This window comes from Plecotus auritus (genome assembly GCF_963455305.1).
Source record: "Plecotus auritus genome assembly, chromosome: 7".
NCBI lineage: Eukaryota > Metazoa > Chordata > Mammalia > Chiroptera > Vespertilionidae > Plecotus > Plecotus auritus.
Window position 1 is genome coordinate 58,784,637 of NC_137774.1, and position 16,504 is coordinate 58,801,140.

The window sequence follows — 16,504 nt, forward strand, 5'->3', positions numbered from 1 at the left end:
AACACACAAGATGGCTGCCCCCATGTGGTCAAAGATGGCTGCCCCCATGTGGACACAAGATGGCCAGCAGGGGAGGGCAGTTGGGAGGGACCAGGCCTGCAGGGGAGAGCAGTTGGGGGGACCAGGCCTGCAGGGGAGGGCAGTTAGGGGTGACCAGGCTTTCAGGGGAGGGCAATTAGGGGTGACCAGGCCTGCAGGGGAGGGCAGTTAGGTGCAATCAGGCTGGCAGGGGAGCAGTTAGGCATCAATCAGCCTGGCAGGGGAGTGGTTAGGGGGTGATCAGGGTGGCATGCAGAAGCAGTTAGGGGGCAATCAGGAAGGCAGGCAGGTGAGCATTTGGGAGCCAGCAGTCCTGGATTGTGAGAGGGATGTCCCAGATTGGAGAGGGTGCAGGCTGGGCTGAGAGACACACCCCCCCGAGCACGAATTTCGTGCACCGGGCCTCTAGTGTTAAATAAAAGTAGTGAAAGTGGACATCCTTGTCTTGTTCCTGATCTTAAGAAAAATGTTTTTTAGCTTTGACCCTTGAGTCTGATGTGGATTGTGGTTTGTTATAGTACCCTTAATTATGTTGAGGCATGTTGCCTCTGTTCCTACTGTGCTGAGAGTTTTTATTACAAATGGGTGCTGGATTTTGTCAAATGTTTTTTCTGCATCTATTATCCTTCATTTTGTTTATGTGATGTATCACATTTATTGATTTGTGAATATTATACCGCCTTGCATCACTGCGGTAAGTCCCACTTGGTTGTGGCATATGATCTTTTTAATGTATTTTATGGATTTGACTTGCTAATATTTTGTGGAGGATTTCTGCATCTATGTTCATCAGGAACACTGGCCAATAATTTTCTTTTTCTGTAATGTCATTAGCTGCTTTGTTATCAGGGTAATGCTGGCCTTCTAAAGTAAGTTTGGGAGTCTTCCTTTCTCTTTAAATGTTTGAAATAGTTAGAGACTAATACCGTAGTTATGAATTCTTTGAATGTTCAGTTAAATTCACCTGTGAAGCCATCAGGTCCAGGACTTCTTTGTTGGGAGGTTTTTTATTACTGCTTCAATTTTGTTAGTTGTTACCAGTCTCTTCAGGTATTCTATTTCTTCCTGATTCAGTCTTAGAAGATTGCATGTTTCTAGTAATTTATCTATTTCTTCCAGGTTATCTAATTGGTTGGCATATATTCATAGTATTTCCTGATATTCCTTTGATATCATTTGTCACCTCTTTCATTTCTGATTTTATTTATTTGGGTCCTTTCTTTTTTTCTTGATGACTCTGGCTTAAGGTTTGTCAATCTTATTTATCTTTTCAAAGAACCAGCTCTTGGTTTCATTGATCTTTTCTGTTATTTTCTTTAGACTCCAGATCATTGATTTTCATTCTGATCTTGATTCTTTTCCCCTTCTACTCACTTTGGGCTTTGTTTGTTTTTCTTTTTCTGGTTCCTTTACACGTAAGGTTAGAGAGTTTATTTGGGATTTTTCTTGTTTCTTGAGGTAGGCCTGTATTACTATGAATTTCTCTCCTAGAATTGCTTTGTCTGTGTCCCATAGATTTGGGGCTGTTGTGTTTTCATTTACATGTGACTCAGGATATCTTTTGATATCCTCCGAGATCTCCTTGTGAACCCATTCATTGTTTAGTAACATCTTATTTAGCCTCCATGTGTTTGTGTGTTTTCCAATTTTCTTTTTGTAATTGATTTCTAGTTTCATACTACTGTGATCAAAGAAGATGCTTGAAATGATTTCAGTTTTATTAGATTAACTGATACTTGTTTTGTGGCCTGACATGTGGTCTGTCCTTGAAAATGTTTCTGTAGACTTGAATGTATATACTTCGGGATGAAATGTTCTGTCAGTATCAATTAAGTTCATCTGCTCTAAAGTGTCACATAAGGCCACTGTTTCCTTGTTGATTTTCTATCTGTATGATCTATCCATTGATGTCAAAGGAATGCTAAAGTCCCCTCTGTGACTGTATTACTGTAGATGTCTCCCTTTATATAACGAGTGCTCCTACGGTGGATCTGTAGATGTTTACAAGAATTATATCCTCTTCTGGAATTGATCCCTTTATCATTGTGAAATGCCCTTCTTTGTCTCTTGTTACAGCCTTTGTTTTAAGTCTAGTTTGTCAGATATAAGTATTGCTACCCCACCTTTTTTACGATTTTTATTTCAGTGAAATATCTTTTCCATCCCTTTATTTTCAGTCTGTCTATTAATATGAAGTGCGTCTCATGTAGGCAGTATATGCATGGGTCTTGGTTTTTTTATCCATTGAGCCACCCTTTATCTTTTTTAAAAATTTATCTTTATTGTTGAAAGTAATACAGATGCCCCCCCCCCCCATTTTTCCCCATTGACCCTCTCCGCCACCCAACACTCCTGCCTCCCCTCACCCCCCAGGCCTTCACCACACTATTTTTTGTGTCTGTTGATTGGAGCATTTAACCTATTTACATTTGAAGTAATTATTGGTAGGTATTTTATTATTTATTTTATTTTATTGTTTTTGTAGTTCTTCTCTGTTCTCCTATTCTGTTGTGTGTTGATGACTCTCTGTAGTGCTGTGTTTGGATTATTTTCTTTATCTCTTGTAGATTTGTGATTTGTGGTTTTCATGTGCTTCAAATATGCCACGCTATTTCCATGCCAGTCAATTTTAAGTTGATGGTCCCTTAAGTTTGAACACATTTTAAAGTCACTACTATTTTTACTCACCTTCTCCATGTTTATGTTTTCTTTTTACTTTTTTAGTGTGTGTGTCCCTTAATTTATTGTTTTGATTACACATGATCTTTCTACTTTTGTACTAGCTTTATAGTTGATTGATCCACTGCTTTTACTGTGTCTTTGTCAGTGCGAATTTTTTTCATATATATAAATTTTTTTCATAAAACATATACAATATATGTTAAATATAAAATATGTTTTAAAATTTGTTTTTATTGATTTCAGAGAGAGGAAGGGAGAGGGAGAGAGAGATAAAAACATCAATGAGAGAGAAACATCAATCGGCTGCCACCTTCATCCCCCTTACTGGGGATTGAGCCTACAATCCAGGCATGTGCCCTGACCTGGAATCGAACCAACAACCTCCTGGTGCATGGTCATGATGCTCAACAAACTGAACCACACCAGCTGGGCTTATATATTTTTACTCATATTTCTTTAATCTATTCTTTTCTACTTAAAGAAATGTTTTTAACATACCTTACGATTCTGGATTAGTGGTGAACTCCTTTAGCTTTTTCTTGTCCTTCAATTCTAAATGATAGCTTTGCCGGGTAGAGTAATCTTGATTATAGGTCTGTGCCTTTCAGTACTTTGAATATTTCTTGCCATTCTCTTCTGGTCTGCATGGTTTCTATTGACAGTCTCATGGGAGCTCCCTTGTCGGTAACTAACTGCTTTTCTCTTGTTGCTTTTAAGATTCTCTCTTTGTCTTTTATCTTTGGCATTTTAATTATGCTGTGTTTTGTTCTGGGCCTCTTTGGACTCATCTTTGGGACTCTGTGCTTCCTAGATATATATTTTATTTCTTTTTCCAGGTTTAGGGGAGTTTTTAGTCATTATTTCTTCAAATAAGTTTTCAATCCCTTGCTCACTCATCTCCTATGATATGAATGTTGGTATTCTTGATGTTGTCGAATAGGTCCCTTAAACTGTTCTTGGTTTTTAAAGTTTTATTTTTAATTTTAATTTTTTGCTGTTCCAATTGGGTGTTTTCCACTGTCATGTCTTTCACGTCACTGATTTGATCCTCTGCTTCATTTAATTTGTTGTTGATTCCCTCTAGTGCATTCTTCATTTCAGTTATTGTCATCTTCATTTTTGACTGGTTCTTTTTCATGGTTTCTATTTCCTTTTGCATGATTTCTATCTCTGAAATTCTCACTGAGTTCATCTATTCTTCCCGTAAGTTCATTAGCATCCTTATAACCAGGGTTTGAACTCTGTATGTGGTAGATTGTTTATCTCTGTTTTGTTCTTTTTCTAGATTTTTGTCCTGTTCTTTCATTTGAGATGTATTTCTTTGTCTCCTCATTTTGGCTGTCTCCCTGTGTGTGTTTGTATGTGTTAGATAGGGTTTTTTATGTCTTCAGGTCTTGGTAGAGTGGCCTTATATAGAAGGTGTCCTGTGGGGCCCAGTGGCACAGCCCCCCTGGTTATCTGAGCTGGGTGTTCTGGGGTGTCCCTTTGTGGGTTATTTGCACCCTCCTGTTGTACTCAGGCCTCGATTTCTGTTGGCACTTCTGAGGGTGGGTTTGATCCTCAGGTTGACTGGCTGTGAGGGATGGCCGAGACTAGCAGATGAGCTGCTGTGTGGAGGCCAATCCCACAAAGCTGGCCAGATGAGCTAGTTGGGTGGGGTTGAGCCTTAGTGAATCACCAGGCTGTTAGCCAGGGTAATGGAGAGCACAGATTTGGCCCCTGCTTGTGCCGGGCTGGCGAGATGAAAGGAGAGCTAAGGAAAGGAACAGTGGTGCTGCCAGTGCTTCTGCCCCCGGAGAGAGTTCCCTGACTTGTGCCCCTCCTGCCCTCACTCTGGAGTTAGTGAATTTATGCTTCTCTGTATGTCCCATGTGCTTTCTGAGCTACTATCCATGCCCTAGATCTTATAGTGGGTGAGTTTGTGTGTTGGCCCATTAAAAGTGCATGTCTCAGTCTCCCGCAACCCTTTGTCTTCCTCATACACAATTTTGACTGGTTTTCACAGCCAGATGTGGTGAGGACTCTCTCCTGGCACCGGTGCTTTGGGTTGGGACTTCATTGTGGGGATGGGACCTGCCCTTCAGAAGGAGGGGTCGTCAGAGGAGGTTTCGCAGCTGAGCTACCCCCTACTCTTAGCCATCTCCCTGGGCTGTGGGCTCTGCCCTTCCCACGGCTCCACCCTTCCTCCCAGTCTCTCTGTGGCTTCTTCTGTATATCCTTAGTCATAGGAATTCTGTCCAGCTGGTCTTCAGATGCTTCTCAGTGATGGTTGTTGTATAATTCAGTTGGAATTTTGTGTGGTTGTGTGAGGAGCTGGGCATAGAGCTTCCTGCTTAGCCATCCTGACTGAATATCCCACAAGTGTGTTCTTTTCATTCTTTCAAATTAGGAAAAAAATCTCCAGAGAAAGAGAATAACATGAAAAATTAAAAATTTCGCCAAAACCGGTTTGGCTCAGTGGATAGAGCGTCGGCCTGCGGACTGAAGGGTCCCAGGTTCGATTCCGGTCAAGGGCATGTACCTTGGTTGCGGGCACATCCCCAGTAGGGGGTGTGCAAGAGGCAGCTGATCGATATTTCTAACTCTCTATCCCTCTTCCTTCCTCTCTGTAAAATATCAATAAAAAAATATATTTAAAAAAATTTCTCCTTTTAATACCTAGGGTATATAATTTCATTTTATTCACATTGAAGTAATTTATTTTTTTGAGACCTGAGCTATATTAACTCTGAATTGGGGGAATGGGCATTAGCTGTTAAGATTAGTTCATGATTTTCCCCCCATTACATTTCTGCTTCAGTTAGAAAAATAAAAACAAAAGGATAATGTGCATATTTTTTAGTTCTCTTTTACATGAAGCAGTATTTATAAACATGGGGGTTGGAAGTTTATTTAGTAAAAGCAGAGCACACATTTGTGAGCAGTCTGGGCTGCTTATGTGTTAGTTTTGATGTATAGAGTAGAAGTGCAGTGCTGCCCTGACTTACTTTTCTTACCTCTGCTTTTGAAGTGGGTATATAACCCTCATCTGCAGACAATCTTTAAAAATACTTAAAATTTGCAATATAATGGTGATTCTACAAATCCATGTGAATGAAATGTCACAAAGACAACTCCTTCCTCCCAAGATAATGAGTGCATGCAAACCCTGGTGAAACAGTCTAATTAACTTATTACAGCAATGTCAGTGTCTTGGCTTAAATAATACACTATATTCATGGGAGATGTAGCCTATGGGGAAAGCTGGATAATGAGTACCCAGGACCTCTGCTATTTTTGCAATTTCTTATGAGTCTGTAAATGGTCCAAAATAAAAAACTAAAAAAAATCCACCCATTAAGGGCAACTTGAACAGCAGTGTTATATTTATGGTATGGCTTCCTCAGGCATCTATACTAATAATAGCCTAGGTGGCGTCACGCCCTCACATCGTCACAAGATGGCCATCACAAGATGGCCACCTCACATGGAGGAGGCGGGTCATGGCAGGGGAGGGCAGTTGTGGGTGATCAGGCTGTCAGGGGAGGGCAGTTAGGGGGCGATCAGGCTGGCAGGCAGAAGCAGTTAGGGGCAATCAGGCAGGCAGGCAGGCGAGAGGTTAGGAGCTAGTGGTCCTGGATTGTGAGAGGGAAGTCTGACTGCTGGTTTAGGCTTGATCAGTCGGACATCCCCTGAGGGGTCCAAGATTGGAGAGGGTGCAGACCGGGCTGAGGGACAACCCCCACCATGCATGAATTTCGTGCACCTGGCCTCTAGTTAAATATAATGAGATAGATTTGTATATACTCATGTGGGAGGAGCAAGGCCCATGCTAGATTCTTGAGTAAAAAAGGCAAGTTGCAGCCTAGTATGTGTAATACGATTCACATTTGTAAAACAGCAACAACAATGTCAAACCTCTTGGTTTTACAACAAAAGCTACATATTCCCAGGGCACAGATAAAGGTTTAGAAAGGTGAACACCACAGTATCAACACTGGGGAGTCCTGGGAAGTAGGAGTTGGGAGGTGGGCATTTGCTTGGTACCTGCTGTGCAACAAGACTGTTTGAACTTTTGACCATAAGCATTTCTTATTTTTATAATTTTTATAAATTAAAAAGGTAAATAAAGAAAATGTAGGGGCCTAATAAATCTTCTGGCTCTGCTGTGTGTCTTGCAGACTAGGGTGCTGATTTGCAAGTTTTTCAATAGTTTTACCCAGTCAACAAGCTTGTTTTGATCTCAGTCTGGTTTGAACTGTTGTACGTCTTATTCTTGCCAAAGATAATCAATCCTGTTACTTTCAGATACAAAAAAATGAACCTCTATCAGACCTGCCTGAGCTCCATAACAGCTGGCTCCCTGGACACTTAAGAATATTCCTCTATGACAGCGGTTCTCACCCTGTGGGTCGCGACCCCTTTGGGGGTCGAATGACTCTTTCACAGGGCTCGCCTAAGACCATCGGAAAACACAGATATTTACATTACAGTTCATAACAGTAGCAAAATTACAGTTATGAAGTAGCAACGAAAATAATTTTATGGTTGGGAGTCACCACAACATGAGGAACTGTATTAAAGGGTTGCGGCATTAGGAAGGTTGAGAACCACTGCTCTATGACAACAGAGCCTTTGTTTTTTTAAAGTTATATTCTTGGATGCATTTTTAATGTGTTCATGTCTTATAAAAAGAGAACACTTTAAGCGTTTGTTTTGTCTTAACGGCCAGATATTTTATCCATATGCTGCGCACGCGCGCTAGTGCACATGCGTTTGAGAGAATATGCCACACAGGCCAAGGGTTTTTGTCTGACTGACTTCCTCACTTCCCTGTCCCCAGTGCCTAGGACAGTGGCTGGCCCATTGATATTGCTCAGTGAGTGGTTGTCTGTGTGGGCTGGGTATATCACTGATAATTCCACACTTTCTCTTGCTCAGCCTTGCACAAAACCACTTTGATACCGAGCTTCCAGAATGACTTTTCAAATGTAAATGTTCTGCGAGTGGGCTAGGGAGGCCATTTGTGGTATCACCTATTTTATCCTCTGCTGAAGTGCTTTTTGCTGCATGGAACAAACACCCACCTGGCCCTACAAAAATAATTCCATGTGTTCCCTTGAATAGCAAGTGCAGGCTTTGGGCCAGTCAGGTCTGTCCATCTCTCAGCTCTGCTGCCTCCAGATAGCAGAGTAGCCGCATCATGTCCAGACATGGCTGCATCCAGAGGCAGAGAAATGGGAGTCTCCGGTTTTTTGGTTTTCTGTTTAAGACCAAGGAAATCTTTCCTTGGAACCTACCACTGGTGGGGGAATGAGACCACCGTGACTGGTTTGGCCTGTATCAGTTTGCCTAGTCTGTTTAGGCTGCAATCACAAAGTACCACAGGTTGAGTGGGCTATAAACAACACATGTAGTTTTTCTCAGTTCTGGAGGCAGGGAAATCCACGGTCAAGAGCAGCCGTGGGCAAACTACGGCCCACGGGCTGGGTCCGGCTGTTCTATCTGGTTCTTTTGCTTTCCCCTCCGCTCGTTTACTTTGAATTTATATTAAATTCAAACACAAACACTCCATCCATGCTTTTGTTCCGGCCCTCCGGTCCAGTTTAAGAACCCATTGTGGCCCTCGAGTCAAAACGTTTGCCCACACCTGGTCAAGAGGCTGAAAGTGTCTGAGGAGGTCCACATCCTGGTTGTCCCTGTGTCCCACCTGGCAGAAGGGACAAAGGAGATTTCTTGGGTCTTGTTTATAAGGACACTAATCCTACTCAGGAGGGCTCCAGCCTCATGGCCTGATCACTGCTCAAAGCCTCCACCTCCCAGTGCCAGCACCTTGGGGTTAGGTGGCCATTCTGACTACAGCATGCTGCTATACAGACTGGGAGGCTTCAACAACAGAAACTTATTTTCTCACAGTTCTGGAGGCTAAAAGTCCAGCATCAAGGGCCCAGCAGGGTTGGTTTCTGGTGAGGCTTTTCCCCTTGGCTTACAGCCCTCCACCTTCTCATGTGTCCTCACAGGGTCTTCTCTGTCCGTGTGCCTTCCTGGTCCCTTCCTCTTCTTTTGGATTAGGACCCCACCCTTATGACCTTCTGATATTAGATACCTCCTTAAAAACTTGATCTCCACACACTGTCACATTTGGGGCTAGGGCTTCAACATATAAATGGGGTGTCATAATTTATTCTCTAATTGGACCCAGCCTGATTTTTGTTGGGAGAGACAGAAATATGAATAAAATCAGAGTTTTGGGGGTGGTGACACCAACAGTTCCTCCACAGTCAGCTGCCACCTTAATTATTCAGGCAACCTAGAGGGACACATGGAAAGGGTGGCATTGCACTGAAGAAGACTTGTTTCATTTTTGGACTTTGGGGCCAGACTTAAATACAAGTCCCATTTCCACCACCGACTAGAGAGTGGCTCGACCTCTCTGAGCTCTGGCTTGCTTTGCTGTGAAGGTGGGGGTAGTTCACATGGGCCTCACAAGGCTGCTGTGAAGAGGAAATTGGAAAGTATGTGAGGTGCTTAGCCCAGCACCTGTGCATGGTGGGTGCCCCTATCAGTAGGGCTCTTGTCCTTGGGGTGACCTTGTCTGGAAAAACTTGGGGATAAGTGTTGCTTTAGGTTCTCCAACATGATGATTTTTGTTTGTTTGTTTTGTTTGTTTAAGATCATTTTATTGAGAAATGAGAGGTGGGAAGAGGTGAGGGGTAGCTACAGTCACCCCAGCCCCACCAGGGGGAACAGACCCCCTCCTCGCCTCCCACCTCAAGTGGCCCCCCCTGTACTATGGGGGGACTTTGTGCAAACTGCCCCGGTGGGGTGGAAAGTGGGTGGAAATGGTAGCAGCTGGGGCTGGCAGCAGTGCTACTGGGTGCTGGGCGGCTTGTAGGGCTCCAGGAGGAGGGCAGAGAAGGTGTTGACCTTGTCCACCCCCTGCACCTCATGGGAAAGCAGAGGCAGCTTCACAATGTGGAAGTCTTTATGCAGGTCCTCCATCTGGGCCAGTTACTTGGCCTGGACCTTATGGCAGGCCTCACACATCTGCAGGGCTTCTCAGGGTCTGGGAAGACGAGTTGGTTGACAGTGATGTTGTGCGTGTCGATCTTGCATTTGGCCAGCTCTTGGATCAGCCGCTCTGTCTCATATGGAGACAGGAACTCAGTGATGCACACACAGATGAAAGTCGTAGGATCCTTGAACTGCTCACTGACAGAGCTGATGACAGGCAGCATCTCTTCCAGCTTAGAGGCCAGCTGGTCTGGGTTCATATCCCCTAGGTCCAGCATGTTGCACACCTGTGAGATGAAGGGGCTGATCTGGTTCTTGATCTGCATGAGGCGGCCTAGGCCCCGCTCCACGATGGTGGGGAAGTTGAGCAGCCTCAGAGTGTGGCCTGTGGGCGCCGTGTCAAACACCACCACTGAGAAGTTCATGCCTTTCACCAGCCTCATGACCTCTGCATAGCTCATGGCCTCGTCAATGCCTGGGAAGGCGCTCATGGCCTCCTGCATCATCTTCTTGCCCATGCTCAACATGTCCTCCTCGAAGAACTCGTCAGGCAGCTCTGCCACTCCAAGGCTGGGGTCAGTCTCCATGGCAAAGAGGTTGTCATAGCCTTTCACCTTGGTGGGCACCTTGAAGAACTTCTGGTCAAATGCATCAGAGATGTTGTGGGCTGGGTCCGTAGAAATGATAAGAATAGTCCCGCCCCTTGGATAGCTGGACTGCTAGGCTGCAGCTGCAGGTAGTCTTGCCAACGCCACCTTTGCCCCTGACGAAGACCCATTTAAGGCTGCGCTGCTCGATGATGTTGCTAAGCATAGGTTCCAGCGACTCCACATCAGGCGTATCCTCAAACTCCGCTTCAACCCCCCACCCGGCCACCCCTGCCGCTATCTTGAAACCGACTCATGGCTCCAACATGATTTTTAAAACCTTCCCAAATCGCCACCTGATGAATAATTCTTCCATGGATTTTTTTAAAAACAGGCGCTCTTTTAAAGATATGTAATTGTCTTAAGCTAGCTCTAGAGCTATAGATAGTACACCAACGAGTAAAGCATTAATTTTCATTTGGGGCAAAAAATATGCTTCAGAATTCGTGGAGAGGAAATTTGGTGAAGAGAGTCACCTCCAGCCTGCGCAGCTAGCTGTGTCCCCTGGGCCAGCACTCGCTTTCTCATCTGTGAAATGGGAGAAGAGGAGCTTGCCTCCAGGTGGTTGTGAGTGGTGAGAGCACAGGTGCTAAGTGCCCATAGCTGGGACAGGTGGGCACCGGGCACTGGCCGTGTTTGTTTTACTGAGAATCCACTGGCACCGCTTGAGCGGGGAGGACAGTGGGGAGCCCCTCAATACCTCCCTCACCTCCTGCAGTAGCCCTGCAGGGAGGGTGCTACCATCTATATCGTCTGCCTGAGGAAGCCCAGGCCTAATGAAGTCAACTGACTGACCCAAGGTCTCACTGTTGGTAGTTGGTGAGACTGTATTTGCACCCACGTGAAATGCCACAGGGCGCACTTTCTCCCCCCTCCTCGTCCCTGCTGGGCAGTGAGATTGGGGAATGCACAGGAGGCTCATGTAGAGTACTACTTCGGAAATCTCTTGTGAGAAGTGTTGCTTTAGGTTCTCCCACATGATGATTTTTATTGTTTAAAATTCTTTTTTCTAGAATCTGCTAACCGAGATGATGGAGCGATGCAAGAAACTAGGAAATAAGTAAGTATTTTAAAATTAATAAGGCATGAGTTGGAATGAAGTTGTTTGCTTTTTTTGAGGTTGGCATGCTTATGTGGGCAAGAGAGCCACAAGAGGGGCTGATCTGGTTCAGATGCCGGACTCCACTCTCTTCTAGCTTTGTGAGCTTGGGTTACTTACTTGACCTCTCTGTGACAGTGTCTCCTTCTCTGTAAAATGGGTTTAATAATAGTCCTTTCCTCCTGGGGCTGTGATAATTGGTAGGCTCAGGATGAACTCATATTCCTGTCTTCTTTTGGTGGTAGATGCCTCTAAGTCACTGTGTCCCTAGGTCCTAGACAGGGATTTTCATAAACGACGTGAATGGATATATATTTACAACATGGATCCATATTGTTCCTTAATGTTTCGTTTTAGTGCACCAGTCTATTGAAGGCTCAGTGTACTTCTGTTTCAGTAGATTTGATTGCTTGCTTATTTACCTGTTCTTCCAGCCATCTTCCCACCCACCCACCCACCCACCCTCCCATCCATCCATCCATCTATTCAGTTTAACATCAATCAAGTTTCCAGCATGCACAGACACTGTGGTAGTCTCATAAGCATGTCAAACTCGAGGCATGTGGCCCACTGGCCATGAGTTTGACATGCTTGCTAGAGGTTGCCTTCTAACTCTAATGTGGTTGTCTTCCAACCTTAAAGAAAGGGCTGTCAGTCATCCTTCCTGGCAACATATGCCCTAAAATTAAAGCGGCTTTCTTCAGGGGGCTCTGAGATTGGGCATGCATGTCTTGCAGTGCCTTGCTGTTGAATTCTGTGATGTCCGCTTTCCGGGCCGAGTTCATCGCCACCAGGTCCCTCGATTTCATCGGCATGATCAAGGAGTGCAGTGAGGCCGGCTTCCCCAAGGTACGGCCTGGCTTCTGCTCAGCTGGAGGATGGGCAGCAGGGTTGCCTCAGTACCTCTGAGGGGAAAATCTGGGGTCAGGGCAGGTTGGCCAACAGGAAATCAAGGGAGGCTCTGTCTGAAGAACATGCTGGATGATGAGTGGAGATCGGGATTGTTAGACGTGTAATTGCTGAGCATCTGGTCCCTCTGGGAGTCCTAAATCTGTGGAATTAGCTCAATGTGAAGTTTTTAGAAAAGACTTGGGTCTTATGTCTCTAAAAATATATCTTTACTCATTATTTATGAAAAGCCTCATCCAGCAGGACATCAGGCCCACAATTAGACCGTACAAGCCTGGCTCCTTGCTTGCCCTTCTCCATCTACCTTGTGAGGTCTGTGGTAGGATTCAGAAAGGTCATGGGAAATGAGCCCTGAGGCGAGCTCAGTGTAACAGCCTGAAATAGTTCTGATTTAAAATCTCCAGTAACATAATGATTTTGTGTTTTTCTTAGCATCTTCTTTTTCGCTCACTGGGGTTAAACTTGGCCTTGGCTGATCCTCCTGAGGGTGATCGACTTCAGATTCTCAATGAAGCTTGGAAAGTTATTACTAAATTGAAGAATCCACAGGTGGGTGACCATTCTGACCTTAGATCAGTTGCTTTTTGTCCAAGTTATGTGGTATACTTTATTATTATTATTATTATCTTTTAGGTAATTGTACCTCATTTGTTTAAGAAATCTTCTTCTTGCCCTAGCCGGTTTAGCTCAGTGGATAGAGCGTCAGCCTGCGGACCAAAGGGTCCCAGGCTTAATTCCGGTCAAGGGCACGTATCTTGGTTGCAGGCTCCTCCCCGGCCCACGCCCTGGTCAGGGCTTGTGCAGGAGGCAACCAGTTGATGTGTTTCTTTCACATTAATGTTTCTGCCTTTTCCTCTTCTCCCACTCTCCCTAAATATCAGTGGAAAAATATCCTCAGGTGAGGATTACAGAGAGAGAGAGAGAGAGAGAGAGAGAGAGAGAGAGAAGAAAGAAAGAGAGAGAAGAAAGAAAGAAAGAAAGAAAGAAAGAAAGAAAGAAAGAAAGAAAGAAAGACTTCTTTTAATTTTATTGTTAACCTACAATGGAGAACTTACAGCTTTAAAGATATATTTCTCTGGTATTTTTACCCCAATTATGTCTTATTCTTGAGGCCTCAAGATGCACTAAAAGAGCAAATTTATAAATATTTGTAACTTCTAAAGACCTGTGACTTTGAAAACAGCAGCCAAAATACAGCAGTCTGTAGTTTGGACTTGAATATACCAACCTAGTAGGATATTATTTCCTTGTTGATTTTTTGTCTGGAAGATGTATCCAGTGATGTGGGTGTAGTTTTAAAGTTCCCTTCTGTGGCTATATTGTTGTCGCTCTCTCCATTAAAATCCACAAAGAGTTTTTTAAAATATATTTTGGTGCTCTTATATTGGGTGCATATGTTTATAAGGGTTATATTTTCTTATTGGATGGATCCCTTTAGTATTATGTAGTGACCTTTTTTGTCTTTTGATATGGCCTTTGTTTATTGCAAAGCTGGCATGGCAGTGGTTGAATGTTGACCTATGAACCAGCAGGTCACGGTTCAATTCCCAGTCAGAGCGCATGCCCAGGTTTCAGGCTCGATCCTCAGTGCGGGGTGTGCAGGAGACAGCTAATCACTGATTCTCTCTCATCGTTAATGTTTCTATCTCTCTTTCCCTCTCCCTTCTCTGAAATAAAAAAATATATATATGTATATATTTAAAAAAAAAGAATAATTTATTGATATTTAGAGTAAGAGCAAGGGAGATAGAGGGAGAGAGATAGAGAAACATCCATGTGAGAGCAAAACATCAGGCTGCCTCCTACACACATCCTCAGGGGATCAAGCCTACAACTCCGGCATGTGCCCTTAACTGGGAATTGAACTGGCAATGTCCTGTTGCATGGGATGATGCTTAGCCAACTGCGCCACACCTCTCAGGCTATGGGCTTTGTTGTGAAGTCTATTTGGTCAAATATGAGTATTGCTACCCCAACTTTTTTCCCCTTTTCATTTGCATGGAATATTTTTCTCCATTCCTTCACTCTCAGTCTGTGTGAGTCTTTTGTTCTGAGGTGGGTCTCTTGTAGACAGTATATATATATATGGGTCATGTTTTCTTATTCATTCAGCTTACCCTAAGTCTTTTCATGGGAGCATTTAACCCATTTACATTTAAGGTTATATTGATACTTATTTATTGTCATTTTTTTTCTTTATGCCTATGTTCCTCTCTCTGAATTTCTTCTTCTTGTAGCAGTCCCTGTAACACTTCTTGTAATGCTGGTTTGGGGACAATGTACTCCTTTAACCTTTTCCTGTCTGGGGAGGTCTTTATTTCACCTTCAATTTTGAATGGTAGCCTTGCTGGATAGAATAGTCGTGGATTCAGGACCTTGCTTGCATTACTTTGAATACTTCATTCCAATTCCCTCTGGCCTGAAGTGTTTCTGTTGAGAAATCAGGTGATAGTCTAATGGGAACTCCCTTGTAGGCAACTTTCTGAGTCTCTCTTGCTGCCTTTAAGATCCTTTCTTTGTATTTAACGTTTTTCATTTTAATTCTGTGTCTTGGATCTCTTTGGTCTAATCTTTATTAGGACTCTCTGTTCTTCCCGAACTTGTGTCATTTTCCCCTTCACCAGGTGAGGTAAGTTTTCTCTCATTATTTCTTTAAACAGGTTCTCTGTTCCTTGCTCACATTCTTCTCATTCTGGGTCCCTTATGATGTGGATGTTGTTACGCTTCATGTTGTTCCAAAGTTCCTTTAAAGTACCTTCCTGCTTTTTAATTCTTTTTACTTTTTGCACTCTAATTGGGTGTTTTTATCTAACTTCGTCTTCAAATCACTGATTTGGTACTTTGCTTTATTCTATTTACTTTTAATTCCTTCTAAAAACATCATATATGGTGTTCTTCATTTCTGACTGTTTCTTGGTCATGGTTTCTATTTCCTTTTCATGTTGTTGAAGTTCCCACTAAGTTCCTTATAATTCTCACCAAGTTCCTTGAGCATCCCTATAACTATTAGTTTTCATGGGGTGGCCTTATGTAGTAGGTGTCCCAGTGGTGCAGTGTCAGATCTCCTGAGCTGGGTGCTCTAGGGTTGTGCATTGTATGGATTATGTGGGCCCTCCTGTTGTAATTGGGTCTATTTATTTATTTATTTATTTATTTATTTATTTTAAAACACATTTTTACTGATTTTAGAGAGGAAGGGAGAAGAATAGAAACATCAGTGGTGAGAGAGAATCATTGATTGGCTGCCTCTTGCATGTCCCCTACTGGGGATCGAGGCTGCAACCCAGGCATGTGCCCTTGACCAAAGTCGAACCTGGGACCCTTCAATCCCCAGGCTGACACTCTATCCACTGAGCTATACCACCTAGGGCGGCGCTTGATTGTTGTTGCCTTTTTTTGGGGAGGATCTCCCCTTAGGCTGGCTGTCCCCAACCACATCATGTGAGCTGTTGTGCAGCTGCTGACAGAACCAAACAAAAGGAACAAAACAAAAATATACAAAAGACCCAATAACAACAACAAATATGACCACAAAACAAAGCAGAATTAGGAAAGATAAAAGAGAGCAAGAAAAATAAATGAAAAGATAAAATGCGAGAAAAAAAGGAGGAAGAAAAGAATATGAAAGAATAGAAAGGGAAAAAATACAAATAAAAAATAGGGAAACACCCCTTGCCAGTTTGGCTCAGTGGATAGAGCATGGCCTGTGGACTGAAAGGTCCCGGATTTGGTTCCAGGCAAGGGCATGCACCTCAGTTGCAGGGTCAGTTCCTGCCCTTAGGAGTGTGTGCGGGAAGCAACCAGTGCATGTGTCTCTCTCACATAGATGTTTCTCTCTTTGTGTCTCTTCTCCTCCCACTCTAAAATTCAGTGGGAAAATATCCTTTGGTGAGGATTAACAGCAACAAAAAAATAAAAGCATTGTTTCCAAATCTGCTTTGGAAAAAAAAAATAGGGAAAGGAAAACAGTATAAAATAGGAAGGGAAAAATTATGAAAAGGAAAAAGGAAGAGAAGGAAGGAGAAAGAGCAAAAATATAGGGAAATAAAAGGAAAGAGAGCCCTCTCCAGGGTGACTCAGTTGGTTGGGCATTGTCCCATGCACCAAAATGTTGCCAATTCAGTTTCTAGTCAGG

The 16,504-nt window shown here is 43.5% G+C and overlaps 1 protein-coding gene and 1 pseudogene across 5 annotated transcripts in view; one reads left to right on the forward strand and one right to left on the reverse strand.

The window, feature by feature from the left end:
• VPS35L (VPS35 endosomal protein sorting factor like) overlaps positions 1-16,504 on the forward strand; it is a 147,667-nt gene that overhangs the window by 66,946 nt on the left and 64,217 nt on the right. For all 4 annotated transcript variants that reach the window (XM_080681846.1, XM_080681845.1, XM_080681844.1 and 1 more), the window contains 3 exons: positions 11,375-11,421; positions 12,198-12,309; positions 12,802-12,918. In XM_080681846.1, the coding sequence (XP_080537972.1) occupies positions 11,375-11,421; positions 12,198-12,309; positions 12,802-12,918 (276 nt within the window). The remainder of the gene's footprint in view (positions 1-11,374; positions 11,422-12,197; positions 12,310-12,801; positions 12,919-16,504) is intronic.
• LOC308255427 (ATPase GET3-like) lies at positions 9,544-10,242 on the reverse strand (annotated as a pseudogene). The gene has a single exon. The product of its transcript is annotated as an ATPase GET3-like (transcript).